Below are 26935 nucleotides of genomic sequence, written 5' to 3' on the forward strand. Positions count from 1 at the left end.
GTGTTCCTATCTCTAAAAGAAAAAAATTTAAAGAGAAAGAGGAAAGAAAAAAAAGGCTCAACTCTGCATTTGGCAGACTTATTGCCCTGAGGCAGGAAAGCCAAGCCAAGGTTGAAGAAAGAAATGATTAAGGATTTTGAGGTTATGAAGGTTTAGAATTACATGGCCAGGCTGTGTGCATTAGAGAATGTATTCAGCTTATTTTCATAGACCAATTAGTCCACCTCAGCAAGAGCCAAACCAATGAATTCAGATACTCAATTTGAGAAAATGTGTTGTTTTTTTCTTTCTCTCTTTTTATTTTTCCCTTACCTTTTTTCGCTTTCTGCTTTTATCTCTTCTTCCTCCTCATCTCCTTCCTTCCTTTCGTCCCTTTCTTCTCTTTTCTTTCTTCATTTCTCTAAAGCCCCAGGAAATTAAATGCAAGGCCTTATGCCTTCAATCCTAAAATGGAAAATGAGAAACCCTGAAATATCAGGAAATTCCAAAGATAAGGTTCCTACAGCAGCATTAACTTGGTTATGTATGTTTTATGGCATACATTTAATAACTTTGACAGGAATGCCTTAAGGCTGACATTAAATAAGAAAAGTTATTTTTTACCTATAAGCAGCATCCTGAATTCACATGTATCTATTTACCCCCAAAGGTTTTAACTTGAATTCAGATTTTTTGTTTTAGTTTAATTTGATCATATGACAGAGATTTTTAGGTCATTATCCAACCAAATGACTACATTGACCAAAATTTCAACTTGTCGACTGATTGTTTTGGCATTATATAGATTCAGCCTTTTCTTGGGACCTTAGCATGAGACTTTCAGAATTTTTTTAAAAATATATTTTATTGATTTTTTACAGAGAGGAAAGGAGAGAGATACAGAGCTAGAAACATCGATAAGAGAGAAGCATCGACCAGCTGCCTCCTGCACACTCCCCACTGGGGATGTGCCCACAACCAATGTACATGCCCTTGACCGGAATCGAACCTGGGACCGACGCTCTATCCATTGAGCCAAACCGGTTTCGGCAGACTTTCTGAATTTTTTGAGGACATGAAAACTCAGTCATTTTAATGCTGTTATTGATTCCTTAATTTTCATCTTCTATAGGACTGATAAGGATCTCCATAGCGCTCTGGCTGGGCAGCAACCCTCAGCTACCATCAGTTTAGTGGTTAAAGTTCACTTACCAGCAACGTGTGATCTGTCCCTGTCATGAATCTGCCTTAGTCAACATGACATCTGTGAGGTAACTCTCACTGCTGTGTCTAAAAACTGAATGTTTAATAGCTTCAAAGGGGTCCAGCTGCTGTGGCTCAGTGGCTGATTATTAACCTATGAACCAGGAGGTCAGGAGGTCACAGTTCAATTCCCTAGTCAGGGCACAGGCTCGATCCCCAGTGTGGGGTGTGTAGGAGGCAGGCGATTAATGATTTTCTCTCATTGATGTTTCTATGTCTTCCTCTCCCTTCTTCTCTGAAATCAATACAAATATATTTAAAATTAAAAAAAGCAGCTTCAAAGTGACAAATTGTTTGATTAATTTGAGATTTAGAGCAAAATTAATCAAAAAGTTCTGAGAATTTGATTTTGTAAATTTGTTTATTTCTATAGTAGTTCATTGGAAATCAGTGATGAGAGTAGAGCGGGTGGTTGTTATTCTACCTTAGAAGAGTGGTTGTCCTGTCTTAGTAGTTCTCATCAGAATGTGGAAATGGTTGGATTTTAGACACAATGGTGGATAGAGATAGTTTTTCTTCAGACACTTCTATTTTGGATTCAGGATAGAGAAAAGCAGAAACCAAATGTGGGTAGTCATAATCCTTGATGGGGCAATACCTGATAACAGAGCAAACCAAGAGCTGACATAAGCAGTCTCCCACTGGCTCCCTACTCTGGACCGATGGTGGTACATGTGCCCTTCCTCAGAGGTGGGCTGTGGGGAAAGATGCCTGGACAGCAAAAAGGGAGTCTATGGCAATGGGAGGTGGATGAGGGAATCAGAGCATGGCATCCCTGGTTCTAGCCAATTATATTATTGGTTTTAAGTGGTGCCTGGGTCACAAATAACATTCAAAATACTACTTGTTAAGCTTATTTAACCCATGACCGAAAGTAATTCTGGAGGAAATGTATTCAAAACAATCAACTAACAATTAGCTCTAGGAATACAGTTGCTTTATCTGTGTTTGCCAAAATAAGATTAAATTATAAGCAATAAATGTAACTGTTAAATCCAGCTTTAAAAATACTCATTCACTTATTCAACCAGCAAATATTTAATGTGAACCAGTGTAGTGTTAGACACGGGAATATAGCAAAGAACAAGATAGAATGAGACTTTGCACATATGGACCTTACAGACTAGTAATAGTTGAAAGTGCACAACTAGTTATGTAACCACGGTGCTATGGGAATGTGTGTGTGTGGGGGGGGGGGGGGGGGCAAGGGGGGGAGGAGATGGTATTTAGCCTGTCATGAAATGGCCAGATCGGAAGGGAGATAGCACTCAGACTAAAGCCTGAGGTTCCCGGGAAAGGGTGACAGCAGATGGGAATTCAGTTTGAGTGAACAAATAGGTGAATGTCCTGGGGCAAGAAAGACTTCATGCAGGCTTCTGGAGGACCTGAACTCACTGTGTGGCCAGAGGGCCAGGAAGGGTATGACCCTAGAGTCCTCTGGAGCCAGCCTCCCGAAGAGCCCTGTAGACCAGGCAAGAATTTGGGTCTATTGCCTAAGATGAATAGGAAGCATTTGAAAAGTTTAGGAAGGGGAGAGGCACAATCTAATTTAGGATCTTTCCCTACAGCAGCATGGAGACTGGAAAGGTCACCGGTGACAGGATGGTCAGTTGAGAGCGTGGGAGGAAGAGCCAGGTGGTATTGGAGTTACCCTGTGGTGTAGTTGCAGTGGGGACTGAGAAGTGGGGGGTGGACTCCAGGAGTACTTTGCAGGTAGAACTCTGGTGAATAGTTTAGAAGTGGGCGGTAGGAGAGAAGGTGACAGCTTTTGCTGAAATGACTTTTTTTTTAATATATGTTTTATTGATTTTTTACAGAGGAAGGGAGAGAGCTAGAGAGCTAGAAATGTCGATGAGAGAGAAACATCGACCAGCTGCCTCCTGCACACCCCCTACCGGGGATGTGCCCGCAACCAAGGTACATGCCCTTGACCAGAATCGAACCTGGGTCCTTTTAGTCCGCAGACCGACACTCTACCACTGAGCCAAACCGATTTCGGCTGAAATGACTTTGCTGGAGGAGCTCTGGTCCTCATAGGGAGCGGGAAATAAGAATATGAGTTCAGTTCTGGAACTGTTAATTTTAAGATCCCTGTGTGCCATCCAAATGGAGATGTGGGATGAACTCTTTTTTTAATGTATTTATTTTTTACAGAGAGGGAGGGAGAGAGATAGAGAGCTAGAAACGTCAATGAGAGAGAAACATCGACCAGCTGCCTCCTGCACACCCCCCACCGGGGATGTGCCTGCAACCAATGTATATGCCCCTGACCAGAATCGAACCTGGGACTCTTCAGTCTGCAGACTGACGCTCTACCACTGATCCAAACCGGCTTCGGCTGAACTCTTATATTAGTATTAGAGGCCCAATGCACAAAATTTATGCAAGAGTAGGCCTGCCTTCCCCCGGCTGCTGGCGCCAGCTTCTTCTCCGGCACCCAGAACCCAGGTTTCTCTTTCAGCCGCGGCTTTTGTCCGGAAAGTCGTGCGGAAGGACACCGGTCTAATTAGCGTATACGATTTTATTATTATAGATTTCATACAAAAATATGAGAAAGTCACAAATAACATTCAAAATACTACTTGAAATCACAGTATTTGGCACTGGTTGTTGAAATTTGGATATTTCATAAATTACAACCTACTTTAGCAAACTTCAGTGGACCACTAAGATCATTCCAGCATTTCTAAAACTAAGGAGTATACAAATCATGTGATAATTTGAGGGCCCAGGAAGCAAACTCAGGCTGAGAGGAGGTTGCACCCCTTCAACAGGCTGTGGGCTCCACGAAGGCAGGGACTTCTTGCCTTTGTATCACCAGCTATGAGCTCATCCCAACCCTTGGAAGGTGCTTATTAAACATGTGGGCTGGATGTGGAACAAATGTGGAAATATTTAAACAGAGTGAAGCCAGTTTAGATATGGCTATCATCAGCCTTTCAAAATTTCCTTTCTCTCAAAGTTAATATATAAATAACGGCATTAAAATATTTTTTTCAAATTAAAAAACATTTTTATAGAAAATACTTAGCTAAATGGTGGTATGGTTTGTTTAAACATATTTTTCTTCTTCGGGGGCCTAATCTCCCACCTGAACCAGATGAACCCCTGTCCTTGGAGGCTTCTATGCAAATTACAGCAGCAGTGCTTAGGAGGAGCTGTGTGAAGTCATTGCTTGCAGATATGTTACCAACAGAGGAGGAGGATAAATCAGACTTTGGAACTGGACCTCTTCCCCACAGGCCCTAGAAACTGGGCATGTAAAGATTTTTGGTTTCTCCTTGAGTTTTTTATGCCCCATGGCTTCACGTTGATTCAAATTTGTCTTTCAGGCTTCCTGCATAGAACTTAGTTACCTGAAAACCAACATTTTAATACAGAAAGAGAGAAATCTTGTTATGAATTCTTTTGCAAATTAAATGAGAGTTTTGCAATGTGAATAAACATCTTCTACAATAATTAGTTTTTTTAGGAAGTTTATAATTTTTAGAAATTGCTCTTTTCTAATGCTATTTAGGTGGTACCTTTTATGTGTTGGAAATTACAGGCAAAGTATAGCTAACTTCTTATATTAGAACTAGAGGCCCGGTGCATGAAATTCGTGCGCAGGGATGGGGGTCCCTCAGCCCAGCCTGCACCCTCTTCAATCCGGGATCCTTCAGGGGATATCCAACTGTCAGTCTCACAATCTGGGACTGCTGGCTCCTAACCACTCACCTGCCTTCTGGTTTATTTGCCCTAACTGCTCTCCCCTGCCAACCTGATCCCCCTAACTGTTCTCCCCTGTCAGCCTGGTCCCCCTAACTGCTCTCCCCTGCCAGCCTGATCCCCCTAACTGCTCTCCCCTGCCAACCTGATCCCCCTAACTGTTCTTCCCTGCCAGCCTGATCTCCCCTAACTGCCTCTGCCTCAGCCTTACCACCATGGTTTTGTCCAGAAGGATGTCCAGAAGGTCGTCTGAAAGATGTTCGGTCTAATTATCATATTACCCTTGTATTAGTATAGATGAGGTCACCAGAAGTTAGTATAGATGAGTTCACCAGAACCCAGGAGTTGTGGCTTTGCCCTGCTCTGGCCACAGACCACCACCACTCCATCTCTAATCAGATCCCTGTGAATGCCAGTCTGGGCTCCTGGCACCCCAGACTAGGGTTTGTTCAGGATGGGTTCACAGCCCTGCCCATTTCCATCCTAGAGAAAACAGCACAGCCTGATTCCCCTTTCACCACCACCACCACTGCCACCAGACCCCTTCTGCTAAGCTTTGGAGCTCAATCCTCCTCTCCAGGCTAGACACCTCAAGGAAAGGGAGATGGGGCTCATGAACTTCTGTTAATAAGTCAGGACCCCAGTGCATGGATAACAGTTTTAGCTTCTTGACCTCACTTAAAAACACAGACACCCAGCATGGAAGTTACTGGCTTGGCTCTTCTTGATTATCCTGCCCTAAGTGACAAGTCAAGTTCATAAAGGAGTGTGGATGAGGTGCAGATAAGGCGTGATGAATTTAGATGTGTAGATATGAAAGTTTAGAGCCTAAAGAGGAAAAACCTTGGGAAGCCCATAGCCCAGAAAGAGGAAGAGAGGCCCAGGAAGGATTGTGTGCGAGGGGAAGTTGCCTGGGGCAGCATTGCATCAGCCTTCTTAAACCACCCTGACCCCTGTGCTTGTGTTTGTACTCCTTTGCCAAACAGTACTGTTGTAAAATATAATAAAACTAGAGACCCAGTGTATGAAAATTCATGCACTGGACGGGAGGTCCCTCAGCCCTGCCTGCCCCCTCTCACAGTCCGGAGCCCTCAGGATAGGAGGCCATCAGCGATCAAGGGAAGGCAATGCCCCAATCACACCTCTGCTGCTGCCACTGCCTGCAGCACAAGCCTTGGCTGGCCCTGTTTGCCCGAGCCTTAGGCGGCCCTGAGCGGCTGGGCAGCTGACAGCTGAGGCTTGCCTGCACCTGGGGCTGGCCCTGGGCAGCTGAGGGGCTGAGGGGACTGGGAGACTCTGGAGGTAGGCATGTGGTGGGGCTGAGGGAACTGGGCGCTGCCATCTGGTGGCTGTGGGTGCCGCCATCTTTGAGGGCATGGCAGTCAATTACCATATTTCTTCCTTATTAGCTGTGGGGTGCCGCCATCTTTATGATGGTGTGAGGGTCAATTAGCATATTCCCTCTGTATTAGATAAGATACCAGTGAAATTAAATGAGGAAAAGGTAATACTGTATTCAAGACTCACTTCTTAAAAATTCTGTCAAATTGCTTTAAAAATTTCTAAATGCTTACTTTCAATTTTTGTACCTATCTCATCAAGGACCAGTCACAACAGTTGACACACGAGCCCCTGCCCATGGATGGTACATTAACGGTATACTGCTCCCTTACACTGTAGAATCTGAGAGATGTCTTGTAAAGAAAAACGGTGTCATTAAATCAAAGACCAAGAGCCCTGGCCCATGTGACTCAGTTGGTTAGGCGTCATCCTGTGCCCTGAAAGTTTGCCCCTTGAGTTCCCCTCAGTTCCCTGTCAGGGCACATAGCTGGGTTGCAGGCTCGATTCCTGGTGGGGAGGGTGCAGGAGGCAACCAATCGATGTTTTGTTCTCACATTGGTTTCTCTCTCTGTGTCTCTCCCTTCCTCTCTCTCTAAAAATCAATAAAAAGTTTTCTTTTTAAAAGACCAAGGAAGTGGTTAGATTTTACCAGAAAATCACTAGTGACTTTTAGGGGACAGTTTCAGAAAAGGGATACATAGAGATGCCATATTGAGAGGGTAAAGGAAAGAAAAACCAGTGAGCTATGGTAAGCTAACACGTAGACAGAATAGTCTTCCTAATAAAGAACATTATAAACTGATGAACAAAAAGATAGATACAGAGACAGTAAAGCAACAAACAGACTGTCCAATTACAACGGGGAGGGGAGGGAGATATGGGGGAGATAAGAGATCAACTGAAGGACTTGTATGCATGCATATAACCAAAACCAATGGATGTAAAACTCTGGGGAGGGAGGCCATGTATGGGAGTGGTGGTGGGGGGCAATGGTAAGATATGTACATATATAATACCCTTAAAAAAAAAAAAAAGAATTGCCGAAACCGGTTTGGCTCAGTGGATAGAGCATCGGCCTGCGGACTGAAGGGTCTCAGGTTCGATTCCGGTCAAGGGCATGTACATTGGTTGCGGGCACATCCCCGGTTGGGGGTGTGCAAGAGGCAGCTGGTCGATGTTTCTCTCTCATCGATGTTTCTAGCTCTCTATTCCTCTCCCTTCCTCTCTGTAAAAAAATCAATAAAATATATATTTTTTAAAATAGTCTTCCCCCCCTCATTCCATCTCCCCAGTTAGAAATGTTGGCAAGGAAGGTGAGAAATAGCAGAACTACCAGGGTCATTGCTGTGTATTTTACTTTCTTTTCATTTTCTTTGTGTATGTTTGCTTACAAAGTTGGGACTGTATTTTAGATATATACTTTGATATCTTTACTTGGCATAATAGTATATTGTTATATACTGTTATATACATAATAGTATATACATAATAATATACTCGTAAACTGTAGGAGTATGGCAGAAATGGGGCATCTTTCAAGTCAAAGCCACATTGGTCCTAGATGGTTTGGCTCAGTGGATATGCATCGGCTTTTGTACTGAAGGTTCTGGGTTCTGGTCAAGGGCACATACCTCAATTGTGAGCTCCATCTACCAAGACCAGGGCACGTGTGGGAGGCAACTAATCAATGTGTTTCTCTGCTGTAGATGTTTCTCTTTCTCTGATTCTCCTCCTCCTCTCAATTCTCCTTTAAAAAAAAAAAATCAATGGAAAAATATCTTAAGGTGAGGATTAACAAAAAACGAAAAGCCACATCTCATATTTGAAGCTTTTTCACACCTGTTTTACAAACATCAGAGTTGATTTCAGTAATAGAAATTTTTGCAAGAAAAAATTTTTTTTCCCGGTATATATTCTCTGAACCAGCCTAATTTAATTCAAGAACTTGGAGTTGTTCTTTTTCCCTCCCATCTGCTACAACCCAGAAAGTCCTATGAGTTTGAAGATTTACTGCAGTCTTCCTCTGAGAACAACAGGGTCGACTGGTATGCACAAACTAAGCTGGGGCTCACATGCACTTTGTCAGAGGAGAACGTCTATGAAGACATTCTAGGTAAGAGGCCAAATGTCTGTATATGGGTGTGAGTGTGTCTCTGCGAAAGGGAGAGAAGAAATGGGGCTGGGTGCTTAAAACACTCTCTCTCTCTCTCTCTCTCTCTCTCTCTCTCTCTCTCTCTCTCTCTCTTTCCCCCCCCTCTCCCTCTCTCTCTCTCTCTCCCTCTTTCTCTCTCTCTCTCTCTCCCTCTCTCTCTCTCTCTCTCCCTCTCTCTCTCTCTCTCTCTCTCTCTCTCTCTCTCTCTCTCTCTCTCTCTCTCTCTCTCTCTCTCTCTCTCCCTTTCTCTCTCTCAGACATGTACTCAAATGAATGAGAGAACAGTAGGTGGGTGGGAGAGTGGCCACAGTGGAATATGTGAGTGGAGGCTGAGTGGAGAAGAAGGGCTCTGACGAACAGCCAAGGAGGCAGTGCAGTGCAACGTGTTTTGCACTGGAGACTTGGAGCCTCAATATCCATGATCAAATCTTGGCTCTGCTCTTTATTAGCTGTATGACATTGAGCTGGTAACTTAACATCTCTGAGCTTTAGTTCTCTCGCCTATATACTAAGGATGATGATAGCTACCTTTCAGGATTGTTTGAGGACTAGAGAAAGTGGTATACAAAATACCTGGCTTATAATAAATGCTTAGTAATGTAGGGGTTACTTAGTTTGTATGTATTTAAGTTTGGTGAGTTAGCTCAGCCATAAGAAAATATGAAATACTGTCATTTGCAACAATATGGATGGATCTTGAGAATATAATGCTAAGCAAAATAAGTCAGAAAAAATCATAAACTATGACTTCACTCATGTGGGATTTAAAACAAAGCAACAAATGAACTAACATGACAAACAAAAATTCATAGACACAGACAACAGTATGGTTGTAAAGAGTAAAGGGGGTTAAATATATGGTGACAAAAGATTATTTGACTTTGGGTGGTGAGCACACAATGCTATATTCAGATGATATATCATAGAATCATATACTTGAAACCTATGTAATCTTATTAACCAAGGTCACCCCAATGAATTTAAGTTAAAAATTTTAAATAAATACATTCAGTGAGTTACATTATCTTCAGGGAAGATCACAGCTTCAGTGAGGTGTGAGCTCAGACCAGCATCTGCATTTTGGGGATAAGAGTGAGGGTGGAGGAAAAGACCCACATGTGACCACATACAAGGGACAGGGAAGGCAGATATACACATACATGCATGTAATGAATTCCAGAATTGCTATATCCAAGCTGCTGGAGATGGGTTCCTGCCATTAGGCTTTCAAAATCCAAAGCAGGAATGAGGTCTGGATTTTCCTTAGCAGTGAGTATACCTGACAGGAAAGCTCTCCTTACAAGGAACAGAAAACCCACTGGAAACAACAAAGAGAGTTTGTTGGCTCATGTGACCAGAACTGGCTTCTTCCTCATTTCTTATTTCTCAAGTTAGCTCCATTCTCAGCAGGTTCCCAAGTTCCCATGATGGCTGCCATTGGCTCCCTGGAGGGAGAGTCTGTATCCTGAAAGGCCCAGCAAAAATCCTGAAGCTCACCCCAGCTAGACCAGTGTAGGACCCTTGTTCACCTTCAGATCCCATGAATGCCATGCAGTAATTTGCTTAAACTTGGGGTATGAGCCCTTCCTGACTTTCATCACTGAGACTGGGACTCTGGAAACTCCGGTTGGCTAAAGCCCTAAAATGGGAGTGGAGTTATTCTCACACATCTAAGAACGGGAGATGGGGAGTTACCCCAATGACAATCATGGTCTGTTACCAAGAGAAGAACAAATAGATAGCAAGACATCAGACATCTCCACAGGGAGAGGCCTGTGTAGATCCGGTAAGGAAAACTTCTTCAACGTTCGCAGTTCCTGACCCATTGCCTTTGACCACAGACCTGCCAACGAAGGAAAACCCTTATGAGGACATTGACTTACATGGTCGCTGCCTGGGGAAAAAATGTGTCTTGAATTTTCCTGGTTCTTCCACCTCTTCAATCTCTGACACATCCACCAAGGTATGAGCCCTCAAGGGAATGTTGGGGGGCAAGGGGACCCCAGCACCATGTCTTGAGCAGCCTGTAGTTCTGAATTCCACTGGAATGTCAGGCCACCCTCACGCCAGGCTCTGAGATATACATTAGCTGCCTTCCTGGTCTTCCTGCCTCTAATTCTGGAACCTTCTGTTCAACAAAGCTTCTTAAAATATCATTTTAGCTTCTGGTTTCAGAAACTTCCCTAACTAGGCAGACAAATACGATAGTGTATATCCATAGAGCCTTAAGAAAGTCATAAAACAAACTCAACTATAGAAAGACACCATTTGTGGGGGGTTTTAAAGAAATAATATATATACTATATAATAAAAGGCTAATATGTAATTGAATGAATAGCAGAACAACCGGTCGCTATGATGTGCACTGACCACCAGGGGGCAGACGCTCAATGTAGGGGGAGTGCTGCTCAGCCAGAAGCCAGGCTCATGGCTGGCGAGCGCAGAGGCGGTGGTGGAAGCCTCTCCTGCCTCCGTGGCAGTGCTAAGGATGTCCAATGGGCCTGAGCCGTCAGTCGGACATCCCCTGAGGGCTCCAGGGCTGCAAGAGGGCACAGAGCCGGACTGAGGGACCCTCCCCCAAGTGCATGAATTTCGTGCACCAGGCCTCTAGTATATATATGTAATCTCATATATGTTTTTGCATGTGCATGACCTCTGTAAGGATACTTAAGAATGAGTAAGTGGGTATCTCTGTGAAGTTGTCTAAGTGTCTGAGTACCTGGTAGTCAGGGTAGAAGACTGAAATTTTTTACAAAATATCCTTTTGAACCTTTGGAATTTTGTATGTATCAATAATACAACTTTTTTTTATGTACATGATTATTTCAACCTATTGCCTATAGGACTGAATTCATACTCCTTACACATGGCATTAAATTTTCTTCATAGAAAATAATAATAATTAATAAATTTCCTTCATAAGTGACCCCTGGATATCATTACTACCTAATTTCACACAGATCCTACATACAAGAGCTCCCCTCCTAGGAGAGCCTACTCACTACCCCCTGATACAATTGGCCCAGGATCAGCAAACTTTATCTCTAAAGGGCTAGAAAGTAAATATACAATCTCTGTTGTGACTACTCCCTAAAGTAAAAAAAAAAAAAAGTTTAGCTCTTTTCTTCCCCTTCCTGCTGGACTAAAAAAACCTGAGTCCTCTGTCCCCAAAATAGCTCAACACGTAGGCATTGTGTTGATGGGAACCTGGAAGTTCAGAGGCAGCTCTCCTGCAGAAAGTAATACAGTTCCTAATGCACGAGTCCAATAGCCACCAATAGCTATAGGCTGTTTGGGGCCATTGCAAGTCATCAGCAGGACTCTGTCCACGCTCCCATCTCTGCTGTCCTATGCTGGGTGTCTGGTTTGTGCCCCCATACTGGGGACAGCTGCAGACTTCTCTACTCCCTCCATTTAGCTCCCCAAATATTCATGCCACATCTGGGCTACGCGTGGACCCTTAGAACTTGCTGAAGCAGTCCCTCCGTCTGTGACGACCTCCTCTACCAGTCACAGAAAGGTCCTGAGTGATATTTCATTATTTTAATGTAATGTCATTACACTACACTAGGATTTTCACCTAATTAGATTGTCCCAGTAGAAAGGAAAGGGTCATTTGGACAAACGCACTAGAAAGGAGCAGATGTGCAGCCAAAGGCAACGCTAATGCCTGCACACACAGTGCTAGTTCCTGCTCGTTTATAATAAGGGGAACATAGGCTAATATGAGATGTTCTTTTTTATGTGTTGACGCCTAAGAGGGAAATGTATCACTAACTAGCATTTTCTGGTTGCCTGCATAGGCCCCCCACACCAACACTCAGTCGTAGCTACTGAGAGGTAGCATCTGATCAAAGATAGCATCTGATCAAAGGTGTTAGAGCCTGACTGCCTCCATTCACAATTACCTAGGCTTCTTGTTAGCGGTGACACTTTGGGCAAAAGATCTCATCTTCTTATGTTAGTTTTTTCATTGGTAAAATAGGAATAATAGGAGTATACTCCTCTTTGGGGATTTATGAAGACTAATCAAATTAATAGTTGTAAACCATTTAGACTAGTGCCTGTAGCATAAGTACCATTTATAATTGCTAAATGCATAGAATAATGCCTTCAATATATGTTCTTTTTAAAAATAAGCTTATATTCAGGGGGTGGGGAGGAAAAAACTTGCTTACCCTTACAAAGTCCCAGCTTTATACCCCCACTCTCCACGGCCTTCCACAGACAATTGGATGTCTTCACTATTGTACTGGTCTGTTTGCTCTTCCTCACCTCTGTGTCTGTTCTCAGATTGTGCTGTGTACTTGACAATGCTCTGTCCACAGCCCATCAAGTTCTCTTTTTATCAGCTAAGCAGCTACTGAAATTCCACTCCCTCATGAAGGCTCCCTGGACATCTGGGGCTTTGGGGGAGGAAGGGTCCTCCCTCCAGCATTGTTACTGCACCCAACCTCCACCAGGTTTTTACACCCTTTAGAAAATGGTGTGACGAGCTTTGATTCCTTTCTGTTTGTTTTCCTCTCAGACCTTTTCATAGGTCAGGTGTTCTCTGAACAAACACTGTACAATCTAAATCTCTAGTGAAAACAGATTTCTGCTTTTTGCCAACAATTTGATATAAGATTCCAATGCATTGAAAGAATTGGGGCCATTTCCTTAGATTTCATTGCTCATGGAATTTGGACTTTAAGAAAACTCATTATTGCCATAGCCAATGTAGCTCAATTGATTTAGACGTCATCCTGTACACTGAAAGGTCGCAGGTTTGCTACCCAGGCAGGGCACAAACCCAGGTTCTGGGTTCAATCCCCAATTGGGGTGCATACGGGAGGCAACCAATGGATTTTTCTCTCTCGCATAGATGTTTCTGTCTCTCCCTCTCCCTCTCTCTAAAACCAATGAAAACATATCCTTAGGTGAGGATTTTTTTTAAAAGACTCATTATTATTTCTTGTTCTTGTGCTGCATCATTATTAAGATGCCCATAGTGAGCACACCAGGTGGCTTGTTGCTGTGCTCAGAACTTGCGGTGCTCAGCACCTGATGCTCCGTGTAGGCCCATAATAAAACATTGCAGCAGGCCACTTAGAAAAGCTAGGAGCCTTTATTCCTGGAAGCCTTTAAAAAGAAAAAGTCCTGAAGTTACTATTACACACTATTTGAAACGAAACAAGAGTGGAGAATTGAATGGAATAAAATAAGCTTATTCTGTGGAGTTCAAGATACGATAAATGTGGGCTTATAAAATGATATTAAGAAAAAGGCTCATTTATTAATGAAATAGGGATAAGTTAGGTAGGGAGAAAATCAATTTAGACCAACATACAATAAAATTCATTACTGACAGATTACTGAATAAATTAGGTTCAAAATAAAGTAAGAACATATAGAAAATGAAATGCTATTTATTAAATCTATAAAAAGATAATAGATTTTTTTAAGTCAAGCATGTCAAACTCGCTGCCCACGGGCAGCATGGGGCCCACAATGAATATTTTTGCAATCTAGCCATTATAATGGTATGTAAGAAACGTTTTTATTTTGTTTTGTTTTTTAATATATTTTATTGATTTTTTACAGAGAGAAAGGGAGGGAGATAGAATTAGAAACATGATGAGAAACATCGACCAGCTGCCTCCTGCACGCCCCCTACTGGGGATGTGTCCGCAACCAAGGTACCTGCCCTTGACCGGAATCGAACCTGGGACCTTTCAGTCCACAGGCTGACGCTCTATCCACTGAGCCAAACTGGTTTCGGCTGTAAGAAACATTTTAATAAAAATTTCATAACTTGCTGAAACCGGTTTGGCTCAGTGGATTGAGCGTCAGCCTGCGAACTGAAGGGTCCTGGGTTCGATTCCGGTCAAGGGCATGTACTGAGATGCAAGCACAACCCCAGTAGGAGGTGTGCAAGAGGCAGCTGATCGATGATTCTCTCTCATTGATGTTTCTAACTCTATCCCTCTCCTTTCCTCTCTGTAAAATATCAATAAAATATATATATTTTTAAATTTCATAACTTACTTTTTACAATATTCTGTTACACATAATTATTAATAACAACTACAACGTTTGCTAATGACTGATTATTATAATTGTGTTGCATTCTTTTCCTTTTCATGCCTTATGCACAGGTGCACCATTTCTCTCCACTAATACTAGCAACGAATATTTTAGCAGCCTAGTGCCACGTCATTAGTCTTGTACTGACTTGTTTGGTATGTGCAACAGGAAGTATTTCACTTTTGGAGAGCAAGAAAAATAGGTTTCTTTGTTTTTTTTGTGTGTGTTTTTTTTTTAAATATATTTTTATTGATTTCACAGAGAGGAAAGGAGAGGGGGAGAGAGAATTATCAATGATGAGAGGGAATCATTAATTAGCTACCTCCTGCATACCCCCTACTGGGGATCAAGATCTCAATTCGGGCATGTGCCCTTGGCCAAAATTGAACCCAGTACCCTTCAAACCTCAGGTCAATGATCTATCCACTTAGCCAAACCAGCTAGGGCAAGAGAAATAGGTTTATTTGCATTACACTTATTTGTGCAGTTATTCAGTGTGTGATAAGTTAATGTTCAAGAAAAAATTTTCATTTTTATTAAAATGTTCTATTATTTTTATGTTAATGATTACTCATTTATTTCAGTATGTCTCTATTGAAATAAACCTACACTTCTATGAAAATTGAAGCTTTTGTTTTTTTGTGGCCCACATAAACTTAAACCTTGTTTACTTGGCCTTTGTTAGCCTTTGAGTTTGACATGCTTGTTCTAGGTAAAGACTAAATCTCTCACAAAGGAAAGGATAAACAGGTTTTCATATATAAAAATGTTATGTGAAAAATTCCACATATCCAAAATATAAATAAAAATGCACTTGCAGCAAAATTGACAAATAGTTAATATCTGATCTATATAGAGAGCTCATTCAAATTAATAAGAAAAACACTGGGATTCCAAAAGAACATAAACTTCATACTAAATAAAAATGCAGTTTGCACATTAAAGTACGAGAAAAGTCGATGTCATAAGAGAAAGAAAAAAGAAAGAACTTATATTGAGTGCCTGTTGTTTATTAGGCCCTTTGCTAGGTGTCTTATCTAATTTATTATTTAAAAGAAAAGACTTTGCAACTGTATTTATGTCTCATAAAATGTGAGTCTTGGAAGTATCTTTAGGGAACATGTAGTCAAAGTAGTTATTTTATTAGTATTTCTTTAGTGAATAGTTAATACATTCATGTGGTTCAGAATTTAAGAAGTATGAAAGTCCTCTTCCTGGACCCTCTATTTCTCTCCTCGAGGGAAACCACTGTTAGTTGCTGTGATTCTTTGTAGAACTGTGCATATACCAACAGAATAGCTCTGTAAAACACATACAAATCCCAGCATACTATACTAACTAGTCTACACTTTGCACCGTACTTTTTATGCTTAATAATATATACCAGAGATAACCTTCCATATCAGTACATTACGATTTTTACACCTGCATTGTATTCCTCTGTATAGATCTACAATAATTTATTTGACCAGCCTCCATTGATAGACATTTAGGTTGTTTCCAGTACTTTATGTTTACACATCATAGCACATTATACAATAGACTTTGCACAGTATACTTTCCTTGTACAATATAACTTTGTACAGTATGAGCATATCAGGAGGACAAATTCCTAGAAGTGGAATTACTGGGTGAAAATATGTAATTTTGTTGATACTGTTATATTGCCCTCCATAGAGAGTACCAATTTCCAGTCACCCCAAGAGAATTATCAAATTTTTTTTATCTTTGCTAATCTTTGAGTGAAAAATAATTCCACAATGGCCTTTTAATTTTCTTTTATCTTATGAGTGACACTAAGAACCTTTTCATATATCTAAGAATCATTGTATTTTCTTTTCTATAAACATATTGTAGTATGCAATAGAAAAATGAGCTCTGTGAGTTACCCAAGTTTTTTGGTTGGCTTTTAACCTTAAAGCAACTCATTTTTAGAAATAAGACAATGAGGCCCAGAGACATGAAAATTCCTTATCTAGGACAGCGTTTTTCAACCGCTGTTCCGCGGCACATGTTGCCTGGTGTGCCGTAGGTGCAGACAAGACAAGAATTTTATAATTTTTCATTATTTTGTTTATTTAATATTTCATAATAAAGTAATTATAAAATACTTTCTTTGTGTTTATTTGATTCCTATTCAAGAGAATTCCTTTATATATAGTCAATATAGGCACAGAGTTAAATTTTTTAACATTTTCTAATGGTGGTGTGCCTCGTGATTTTTTTCATGAAACAAGTGTGCCTTTGCCCAAAAAAGGTTGAAAAACACTGATCTAGGAGGCAATCAGCTTGCCAGCAGCAGGGTCAAAGCTAGGCTTAGGTGTTATATCTCTGTGTGTCTTGGGTTGTCAGAAAGCCTCATCTGTTAAGTAAGTGATTAAACCAAGTGAGTTCCCACCTGTCTAAAAAGAGAAATAGAGCTGCATTATTTATCATACCAATTTTCCATAATTAGATGATAAGTGAACTTATAGACAGGTTCAAGGGACCCTGGGAACCTAGACCAGTTCCCCTTCTCAAGCTCATGGTCTCTGGCACCACCAGTGATCTCCCACTCATCCATTTTGAATTTACTTATCCTTCTTTTCTTCTTTCCCCTCACAGCAGTTATTGTCCAAACCTGCTTTTTTCCGGCAAAATTCAGACAGGAGGAACTTCAAACTGCTGGACACTAGGAAGCTGAGTCGGGATGGAATGGTGTCCCCTTCCAGAATCAGCCCCCCTTCCACCCCCAGCAGCCCCGATGACACTTTCTTTAACCTTGGGGACCTGCCAAATGGCAGGAAGAAGAAAAAGATACCCAAGGTAAGGCTTGCAGCAAGCTTCATGTTCAGATAGTCACCCCCCCTTCCTGCAAAAGAAGTTCTGCAGAGGAGTCTGAGCGGAGGACAATCCTGTGCCCTCTTCTATCTGCTTTGTCACAGGCCAGGCGGACACCGTGAAGCCAGCAGGATGGGATGTCTGGGCCTTTGTCGTAATAATTCTTGTGGCCCTGTAGCCTTTCACATCACCATCCTCCTCCCAGCATTAACTACGCTTCTGATCCAGACAGTGTTCCAATGCCCAGCCTCCAAAGGCCACCTCTTCCTCTTCCATGGCCTCAGGCAGTAGACTCCTTCCTCCTGCTTGGTGTCAGTGTCAGCTACCACCGCAGAGACACACCAGAGGTCTGGTGCTCTGGCCTGTGGTTATGCCCTGAGGCATCCAATAAAGGAAGATTTACTGTGACATTCCAAGGGTATGTTATCTTAGGTGCAAAAAGACTATAGGCAAACTTAAGGTAAAGGCTGACCTTTCTCAAGGCCTGTAAGCCTAGGACATGACTATTGCCATGACTAGCTTTTAGTTAGGAATTTTTATGTTCAGAGTATCCGATGTGGTTACTTTCAGTCTCTGAGTTTGTAAGTCCTCCATGCAGGCCTCCCCTGAGCTTTTTCAGTTTAGTATGCATGGAGGACTTACAAACTCAGTGAAGAAACGAGTGAAGAGGCTGTCCCAGTCAACAGGGGTCGCCTGCATGCGACCCCTTTTTCACCCACATGTTTAATTTACATCAGTTTATTTCCTCTTACTTTACTGCCTGAAATCAAAGTGAATTGCCACCATGTAAACAGTACACAGGCACTGTGTCAAATAGCCTTTTGACAGTCCTTATCAAACTAGAGAAAAATCAGCATGTTTTATCATCACGTTACACAAAATCTTATAAAAACTTGAATCATAGCATGGCACCACTCTGTGCAGAGGTGAGGACTCAGCACCCATGATCCCTGCGCCCTTCCCATTCAGACATGCTTTGGCCTGCTTCCCACGAAAGGGGCCCTTCTGGGAGTTTTGTTTTTTGTGTTTTTTTGTTTGTTTTTGTTGTTGTTTTGCTTCCTCTTCCTTTCTTGTTTTCTTTTGGGGGCAAAAGCTTTTTCCCAAACCACAGTGATACTGGAATATTGAAAGGGAAGCAGCCATCACTCCATTAACCAGTGAAATCATCCTCCCTGTGTCTCAGCTGGATGTGTTGGCATATTTAGACAACGCTGCTCATACATCAGTGAGGATGGCAGCCTCCATTAGTGTTCTTGACTGCCACGTTCTGGCAGAAAAGACGCCAGTGGCCAGTGCGACATGTCTCCTCCCTGCCCCTTTTCCTGGCCCTCCATCATTCTGGAAGAGAATGGGCAGTGACGGGATCCCAGCTGCACTTGGGGAGGAGGCTGCCAACACTGGTGTTTCTTCTCTTGGTGTCTGGCAGCTGGTGTTGCGAATCAATGCCATTTATGAGGCCCGAAGAGGAAAGAAACGAGTGAAGAGGCTGTCCCAGTCAACAGAGAGCAACTCAGGAAAAGGTAGGAGCATCCCCACCACCATCCCTCCTCCTCCAGAGGATCTGAAAACAGATTCTTCCTAGAAGTGGATTTCTGTTGCTTTGGGTTGGTTCACCAAGAGAACAAGCTGGTGCTTTGTGAATGTCTTCCTTGTCCCCGGGACAATCCAACAGCCAGGAGCTCAGCTTGGTGGCATGTCCTCTGGTCCTCTCTCCCCGTCCTTCCATCCAGTGAGCCCAAGTAGCATGATCCGACCTCCCTGTGGGAGCAGTCCTACTTGCTCAGCATACATAAAAGGGGCCAGTATATTTTGCTGTATAATTTGATGTAGTTACCATCTAATCTAGGGCCAAATTAATTTAGAAATACGTTTTCTTGGACAAAGACATAATTTGTCCATTACATTTAAATAGACAAAAGGAAAACAGCCCTTCTAAACTAGAAATCTTGGCTTTGTGCTATCACATATAAAAAGTTTCCTACAGCCCTAGGTTTGGCTCAGTGGATAGAGTTTCGGCCTGCAGACTGAAGGATCCTGGGTTCAATTCCAGTCAAGGGCACATGCCTGGGTTGCTCAAACCCCAGAAGGGGATGTGCAGGAGGCAGCTAATCAAATGATTCTCTCTCATCATTGATGTTTCTGTCTCTCTTTTCCTCTCCCTTCCTTTCTGAAATCAATAAAAAAAATTTTTTTTTTTAGTTTTTTACATTAGAAAACTCACATTTGCAACTTTCTTCCTTTTTTTTTCGGTCTAGTGACAGATGAGAACAGTGAGTCTGACAGTGACACCGAGGAGAAGCTGAAAGGTGAGAAGAGCAGTTGCCATGCCAGGACAAGGGCTGGGGGGGTCACAGGATGCTTGGGGGGTGGGCGGGCCAGTCCTCAGCATGACTAGGATGTGTCTGTTCCACTCCAGAGATGCAGGGTGGCTACACCTGCAGGGCCCCACTGTTCCCATGCCTTTCCGTTGTGTCCTAGGTGTATTTCACACCTGAGTGAGGTACAACACCGCTGGCCTGAGTCTCTGGACACCTGGGGCTTTGAACCTACTGTTCAAATGTCTGTATGATCTGGAGGAACTCACATAAGATCTCAGGGCCTCTAGCTCCTCATTTATCATATGAAGTCATTGAAATAATTAGTCCCTGTGGATCAAAATGTGGTGATTTAGGTCAGGCTTTAATGAGTTTTCTGCAATTTCTCAGACCTCAGGTAGAAGTCAAAGAAAGCTGCAGCCCAGTGCCTTGTAAGGTGATGGAGATCCGTCCACCAGTGTCCCTGCCTCATTCACCTCTAACATTCTGCTGCTACACAGCCCATCTCGAATAAAGCGGGCTCATTTCCATTGCACAGAATGGTGAAGGCAGATGGAGTTCTTGGGTTAGTCAGGTCTCTCTTCGTTGAGTCATATGGGATGTTTACAAAGTTCCCAGCTCCAAAAGCTCTATGGCTTGGATTTTGTCACAGCCCACAATTGGAAAGATAAGGGAAATGAGGGAGGGGACGAGTCAGTGTCTCCACCCCCCCTGACAGAGGAATGCAAGGATTGCTCCCGGCCCAGCCCCAAGTCCAGACAGCAAATCCAGGGTGGAGCAGAAGCCCCACATTCCAAGTTCCTGCACCCCAATTTGCCTGGCAGCCTAGAGGGTGTTCTCCTCCCAGAATTCTGGCAAGGATCCCAAAGAAAGAATTTGTACTAATTTGTTAAATGTGGGAACACTTTTTTAGGATTAGAAAAGTACGTACTTTGAGCTGGGAATTACATAACCTATTGCAGCTCTGTGCAATTGCACATTGGAAAATGGGTCATTTTCAGACTCTTTCTCCCTCTCCCTCTCCCTCCCTCACTCTTCCTCCCCCTCTACCGCTCTACCCCTCTCCTCTCTCCCCCCAGCTCATAGCCGACGCCTGGTCAATGTGAAGTCCCGCCTGAAGCAGGCTCCAAGATACTCATCACTTGACCGGGAGCTTATCGAGTACCAGGAGAGGCAGCTCTTTGAGTACTTTGTGGTCGTGTCATTGCACAAGAAGCAGGCAGGGGCCTCCTACGTGCCAGAACTCACCCAGCAGTTCCCTCTGAAGGTACTGGGCGGGCCCGGCCTCTGCGGCCTGCCAGGGGGCTGCAGAACTCATGGATTCAGGGAGGTTTGTGGGTCTGAGGATCACTTAGTGTCCAGAATATCAACATTGGGTCCTAATTAGGGATATCATGAAGAAACTTCTGGAGAATTTTGGAGGTTACAGGAGGTGAGATCCAAGGGCTCAGAGCATGATCAAAAATACATCCTAAATTCCTATGGTCTCTATGCCAACCGTACTATTCTTTCCCCCTTCCCATGTCTTCTTATCCAACCACATTTTTCAACATATTCTAGAGGCCTCTTTCCCATCCAGCCACACAGCTCTCCCTAAGGAGTGTCACATTAGTTACCATGCTAATAAACATCTGTATGTGTGCCATGCACTTCTGTATGTGCAGACATACAGGAATCCTGTTCTGTTCTAACAGGGTTCATAGCTATGAGTATTGGGCTCTACTCATGTATTAAATCATGGCACCTAAAATAAAATGGCCCTGAATAAAGCCTCAAATGGCATGGCCAATACCATGTAAATTATTCTTAGTTTTTTACAGCAGTATTAAAGAGTTTCCATCACATTCTACATTCCAACCAGAATTTACTGAAATCCCTATTGCATTCAGCCCCAGAGTTTCATAGATGAGCAAAATGTGTTTTCTGTCCTTAGGAATTTACACTCTGACAGGAGAGCACAAGATAAACATACAGCCCAGCCAGCGTGGCTCAGTGGTTAAGCATTGAACTATGAATCAGGAGGTCAGGGTACATGCCTGGGTTGTGGCCTCGGTCCCCAGTGTGGGGTGTGCCAAAGGCAGCCAATCAATGATTCTCATCGTTGATGTTTCTCTCTCTCTCTCTCTCTCCCTGCCTTCCTTTCTGGAATCAATAAAAATAAATGTTTTTTAAAAAGGTAAGCATACTGCTGAAGCCGGTTTGGCTCAGTGGTAGAGCGTCGGTCTGCAGACTGAAAGGTCCCAGGTTTGATTCCGGTCAAAGGCATGTACATTGGTTGCAGGCACATTCCCGGTAGGGGGTGTGCAAGAGGCAGCTGGTCAATGTTTCTCTCTCATCAAAGTTTCTAGCTTTCTATCTCTCTTCCTTCCTCTCTGTAAAAAATCAATAAAATATATTTAAAAAAAAAAAAAAAAAAAAAGGTAAGCATACAAAAGATTCAGGAGGTAGCATGTGACACTCTCCCTGTAGGGTTCATGCAGGCCAAGGCTTGAGGGTGTTCAGGTGGAGGGGAGCCTGTGTCCTGCCCCCCTGAGGGCCTCCCTTTGCCATCTCCAACCAACTGAAGCCTAGGTTACACCTGTTCATAATTCATGAACTAATGCCTTTATTTCTGGACACTGATTAAGTACTGCCATATACAACATTGTGTTTGGCCCCAAGGAGTAAACATAATGACAGGACAGTCCTTCCTCCCTTGGTGCTCGCTATGTGTGGTTCTCAATGGTATTGTGCGTCAGTGATAACTAGCAGCCACTCACCAAGGGGAGATGTCACTATTAAGAAGAGATTGATCAGCAAATATGTAAAGAAACAAGTGGCCCTGGCCAGTGTGGCTCCGTTGGTTGGGTGTCAAACCAAAGTGTCACCGGTTTGATTCCTGGTTGGGACACATGCCCAGGTTTCGGGCTCCATTCCCAGTAGGGGTTGTGCAGGAGGCAGCTGAGTGATGTTTCTCTCTTACATCCATATTTTTTTCTCTCTCCTTTCCCTTCCTCTCTTTCTAAAACCAATAAAAACATTTTAAACGGAAAATAAAAAGTCACCTATAATCTCATTCCATAGAGATCAACACATTTGTTGTATTTTCTTCTAGACTTTTTTCATATTACGATTTTCTTACAAAACAGGGTGAGGCAAAAGTAGGTTTACCAGTATAGTTGTTCATATAGAAAATAATACAATAATTAATAAAGGGTAATACAAGCATAAACTCTGTGTTTCTTGTACACACAACTATGAACATTCTTTGTCCCATTCTGTACATGTATCATTTTTTAATCATGTTTTGTAAACCACTGATTATTTATAAACATATTCAATACAAATTGAATATGTATTAACTCAATGGATAGATCAATGGCCTGCAGACTAAAGGGTCCAGGGTTCAATTCTAGTCAAGGGCACATGCCTGGATTGCAAATTCTAAATCATTTTCAAAATTAGATAATTCTCCATTATGGCAGCCTAATCTAGTTAACCACCTCTTCCTGCTGGAAATATGTCTTATGGCCAGTTTTTCTTTCTTTTTTTTTTAAAAAAAAACATATTTTATTGATTTTTTTTTTACAGAGAGGAAGGGAGAGAGATAGTTAGAAACATCATCGATGAGAGAGAAACATCGATCAGCTGCCTCCTGCACATCGCCTACTGGGGATGTGCCCGCAACCAAGGCACATGCTCTTGACCAAAATCGAGCCTGGGACCTTACAGTCCGCAGGCCCACGCTCTATCCACTGAGCCAAACCGGTTTCAGCACTAGTGTTTCTTTAATTGTATTTTTTATGTTATGGTGACCATTCCATACATGTATTTTGCATGCCAGGCTACTTTATGGTATATCTACTTCCTTCACTCGCTCACTCTGTCAAAAAGACCTCTTTCTCTTTCTCCTCTTTTCTAACTCATTTTCCTGAGTTTTGTGTCCCACTCCTGTAGTCACTGTACTCAAGGTTTATATTTTATATTTGCATGCTAGGAATCATTGTCATATTCCATAAGTTATTTGCTGTCATGCAGTTCTCTATGACAATTTACAGAGACTGGGATATTTTCCAGCCATCTGTGATATTGGCTGTATTTGAGAGGGATCTATATGTGCTACTCCCTGTAAATGTGCTCATGTGGCCCTAGCTGGTGTGGCTCAGTGATTAGGGCATTGGCCTGAGCAACAGAGGGTTGAGGGTTTGATTCCCAGTAAAGGGCATATACCTGGGTTACAAGTTCAAACCCTGGCCCCTGTCCAGGCACATTCAGGGGGCAACTAATCCATGTGTCTCTTTCACATTGATGTCTCTCTCCCTCTTTCTCTCTCTCTCCCCCTCCCTCCCTTCTACTTTCTCTGGAAATAAATGGAAAAAATATATTCGGGTGAGGATTAACCTAAAATTTTTAAAAATTAGAAGCACAGATTCCTGTTCACACACAAAATAAGCAAACTCATGGCTTTAAATATAATCTCTAAGTCAGACTTTATTCATTTGTTCTGTTTTTAAATAAGATGATGCTCACCTAGTCTGTGATGTCAGATAAATTGGAGAGAGAAAAACTAACTAGAGACTAAGATAATTTAAAAATATATATTTTTATTGATTTTAGAGAGAAAAGAAAGGAGGAGAGAAACATCAATTGGCTGCCTCCTGCATGCCCCCTGCTGGCAATAGAGTCTGCAATCTGGGCATGTGTCCTGACCCAGAATCGAACCAGCGACCTTTTGGTGCATTGGACTCTGCTCAACCAACTGAGCTATACCAGCCAGGGCAAGATCATACTTATTCCTAGCTCAGTTCCATACTAGTTGTGTGATCATGAACAGATGACTTAACATCTGAAGGCTTAATTTCTTACCTCTAAAAGAAGACTGTGAGGCTGGATGATGTCTATTTTCCTTCTGGTTCTGACATCCAAGGAGTCTAAACTGAGTTGAATTCACTGGAGGATATAATGTGACTGGATGTATTCGCTGAGAGGTGTTGTACACTTCTTTGCAGGACAGGCAGCTTTGTCTCGGCCAAGAGGTTTGAAGACTTGATATGAGGCTCAGCCTTGCATACTCATGAGTCTCCTATTTGGAAGGGATTGCTATGACAGTTTTTCCTCATTGATTAAAATAGTTACATTCCAGAATGGTAGGCATTAAAACATTTCTCTAAAGCACACTGTTTTTGCTCCTTACTTTCCCCATAAGATCATGGTTAAAACTGGCGGGGGGGAAATGGCCTCGGCAGAATGAGCTGGAAACCTTCCAAGGAAGGGGGTTTTAAGGTGGCGGTCAGGACTGTGGGAAGATTGGAGATGTGTGGTTTTGCCACGCCTCTGCCTCATTCTCCCATGCTATGATTTATTCTCCAACCTTCTCTCGCCCTTCTCCCTGCAGCTGGAAAGGTCTTTCAAGTTCATGAGAGAGGCTGAGGACCAGCTGAAGGCCATCCCCCAGTTCTGTTTCCCCGATGCCAAGGATTGGACTCCTGTCCAGCAGTTTACTAGGTAGGTGCTGGCATCTCTCCTCCCAACCCTCAAAGACTAAGGCAAGCCCTAGTCTGTTTGGCTCAGTGGATAGAGCACTGGCCTGTGGACCAAAGGGTCCTGGGTTCAATTCTGGCCAAGGGCACATGCCCCGGTTGCCAACTCGATCCCCAGTAGGGGGCCTGCAGGAGGCAGCCACTCAATGATTCTCTCTCATCATTAATGTTTCTACCTCTCCCTCTTCCTTCCTCTCTGAAATCAATATATATATATATATATGTATATTTTATTTATTTATTTTAAGACTAATGCGAGAACTAGAGATGAGGTCATAAATGGCAGACCCCATAAGTCAAGCCTACCATTAATAGATCTTTATGGGCCTGGGCTGGAGGTTTCCCTCACCAGTGTTTTTAAAACTTTCCTGAAGATAAGAATAAGTTTGCTAAATATGCAGGTTCCCAGTCTGTTCACTCAGTCTGTGCATTTGTTTGCTTCATGAGCCTTTGTGAAGGGCAATAAGGTCATTCTTAGTCTAGGGAAACATTGCCCATCACCCATCCTTCCCAGGTCCACTGAGGCATTTCTTCAGTAGCCCTCCAGCAGTTACTCAGACTGTGATTAGTTCACATTTCTGCTCTAGCCCATGTGGATAGGCATAAAATTTTTATTACCAGATGTTTAGCAACTTACCAATCTCAGTAGGTTGTATATCCTAAATGTTTGAGGGCTGCTGTGTTCCTCAAAGTTGACCCAGCAGCCTCTAAGGACAGTCCAAGCCTGGAGGTGGCTCTGAACAGACGGTCCCCTGGGAACCCAGGGCAGTTTCGAGGGCGCCCAGACTGTCCCACTCATCAATTTCTTCCTCACTGAGTCGCATCCCTAGACCAGTGCATGCGAACTCACCCTTGTGCTCATGGAAGGCAGTAATCAGTGCTCAATAAATTACTGTTTTGTGTCCTGGGATGGCTCAGGTGATAGAATTATATGAGATCTCAGGGTGGAAAAAAAAAAAACCTCTGAGGACACAGTGACACTTTAGATCTCCCTGTCCCTGACAGACTCCAAAGCGAGAGGTGACCAGAGACCCAGCCAGAAATGGACAGCCTCCATCAGAATGTTTACATCACTCATCGTGGTGTGTCTTCGTTTTGTTTTGCTTCATAATGTACTTTTGTTTTCCCCACCACAGTGAAACCTTCTCATTTGTCTTAACTGGAGAAGACGGAGGCAGAAGGTTCGGTTACTGTCGAAGACTGCTGGTTAGTACATTTGCTTCTCAGTCAGCAAGAGTGCCACACAGAGCTAGTACTGGCTTCCTAAGGTTTCACCGTGTGCCACGAGAGAAGGGACAGGCGGTGTGACAGGTTAACCAGGATGGTTAAGAACATGGAGGAAGAGCCCTAACCAGTTTGGCTCAGTGGATAAAGCGGCGGCCTAAGGATTGAAGGGTCCTGGGTTCAATTCTGGTCAAGGGCAAATACCTTGGTTGTGGGCTCGATCCTCAATAGGGGACTTGCAGAAGGTAGCTGATCGATGTTTCTCTCTCATCAATGTTTCTAACTCTCTATCCCTCTTACTTCCTCTCTGTAAAATCAATAATATATATATTTTTTTCTTTTTCTTTTTTTTTTTTAATATAGAGGAAGATTGGGGGGCTCAGCTAAATCTTACTGACAGACCGGAACAATGTATCTGTCTCCTTCGGAAAGAAAATAATTTCTCCAATGTTTTCCCCACCAAGTAAAAGACTTTCTCTTCTTAAACTAAATGTCCTTTCTAATAAAGCATGGTAAACAGACGTTGGCATCTTAGTGAGAACAATCAT

General features: G+C 42.8%; 1 protein-coding gene across 1 annotated transcript in view; it reads left to right on the plus strand.

The window, feature by feature from the left end:
• DENND2A (DENN domain containing 2A) overlaps nt 1-26935 on the plus strand; it is a 95617-nt gene that overhangs the window by 40201 nt on the left and 28481 nt on the right. Inside the window, 8 exon segments of the mRNA XM_084896734.1 lie at nt 8277-8404; nt 10285-10406; nt 17114-17314; nt 18756-18849; nt 19585-19635; nt 20724-20911; nt 25019-25128; nt 26300-26369. Coding sequence (XP_084752860.1) covers nt 8277-8404; nt 10285-10406; nt 17114-17314; nt 18756-18849; nt 19585-19635; nt 20724-20911; nt 25019-25128; nt 26300-26369 — 964 coding nt within the window.

This window comes from Pipistrellus hanaki, assembly GCF_964339955.1.
Source record: "Pipistrellus hanaki genome assembly, chromosome: 10".
Taxonomy (NCBI): domain Eukaryota; kingdom Metazoa; phylum Chordata; class Mammalia; order Chiroptera; family Vespertilionidae; genus Pipistrellus; species Pipistrellus hanaki.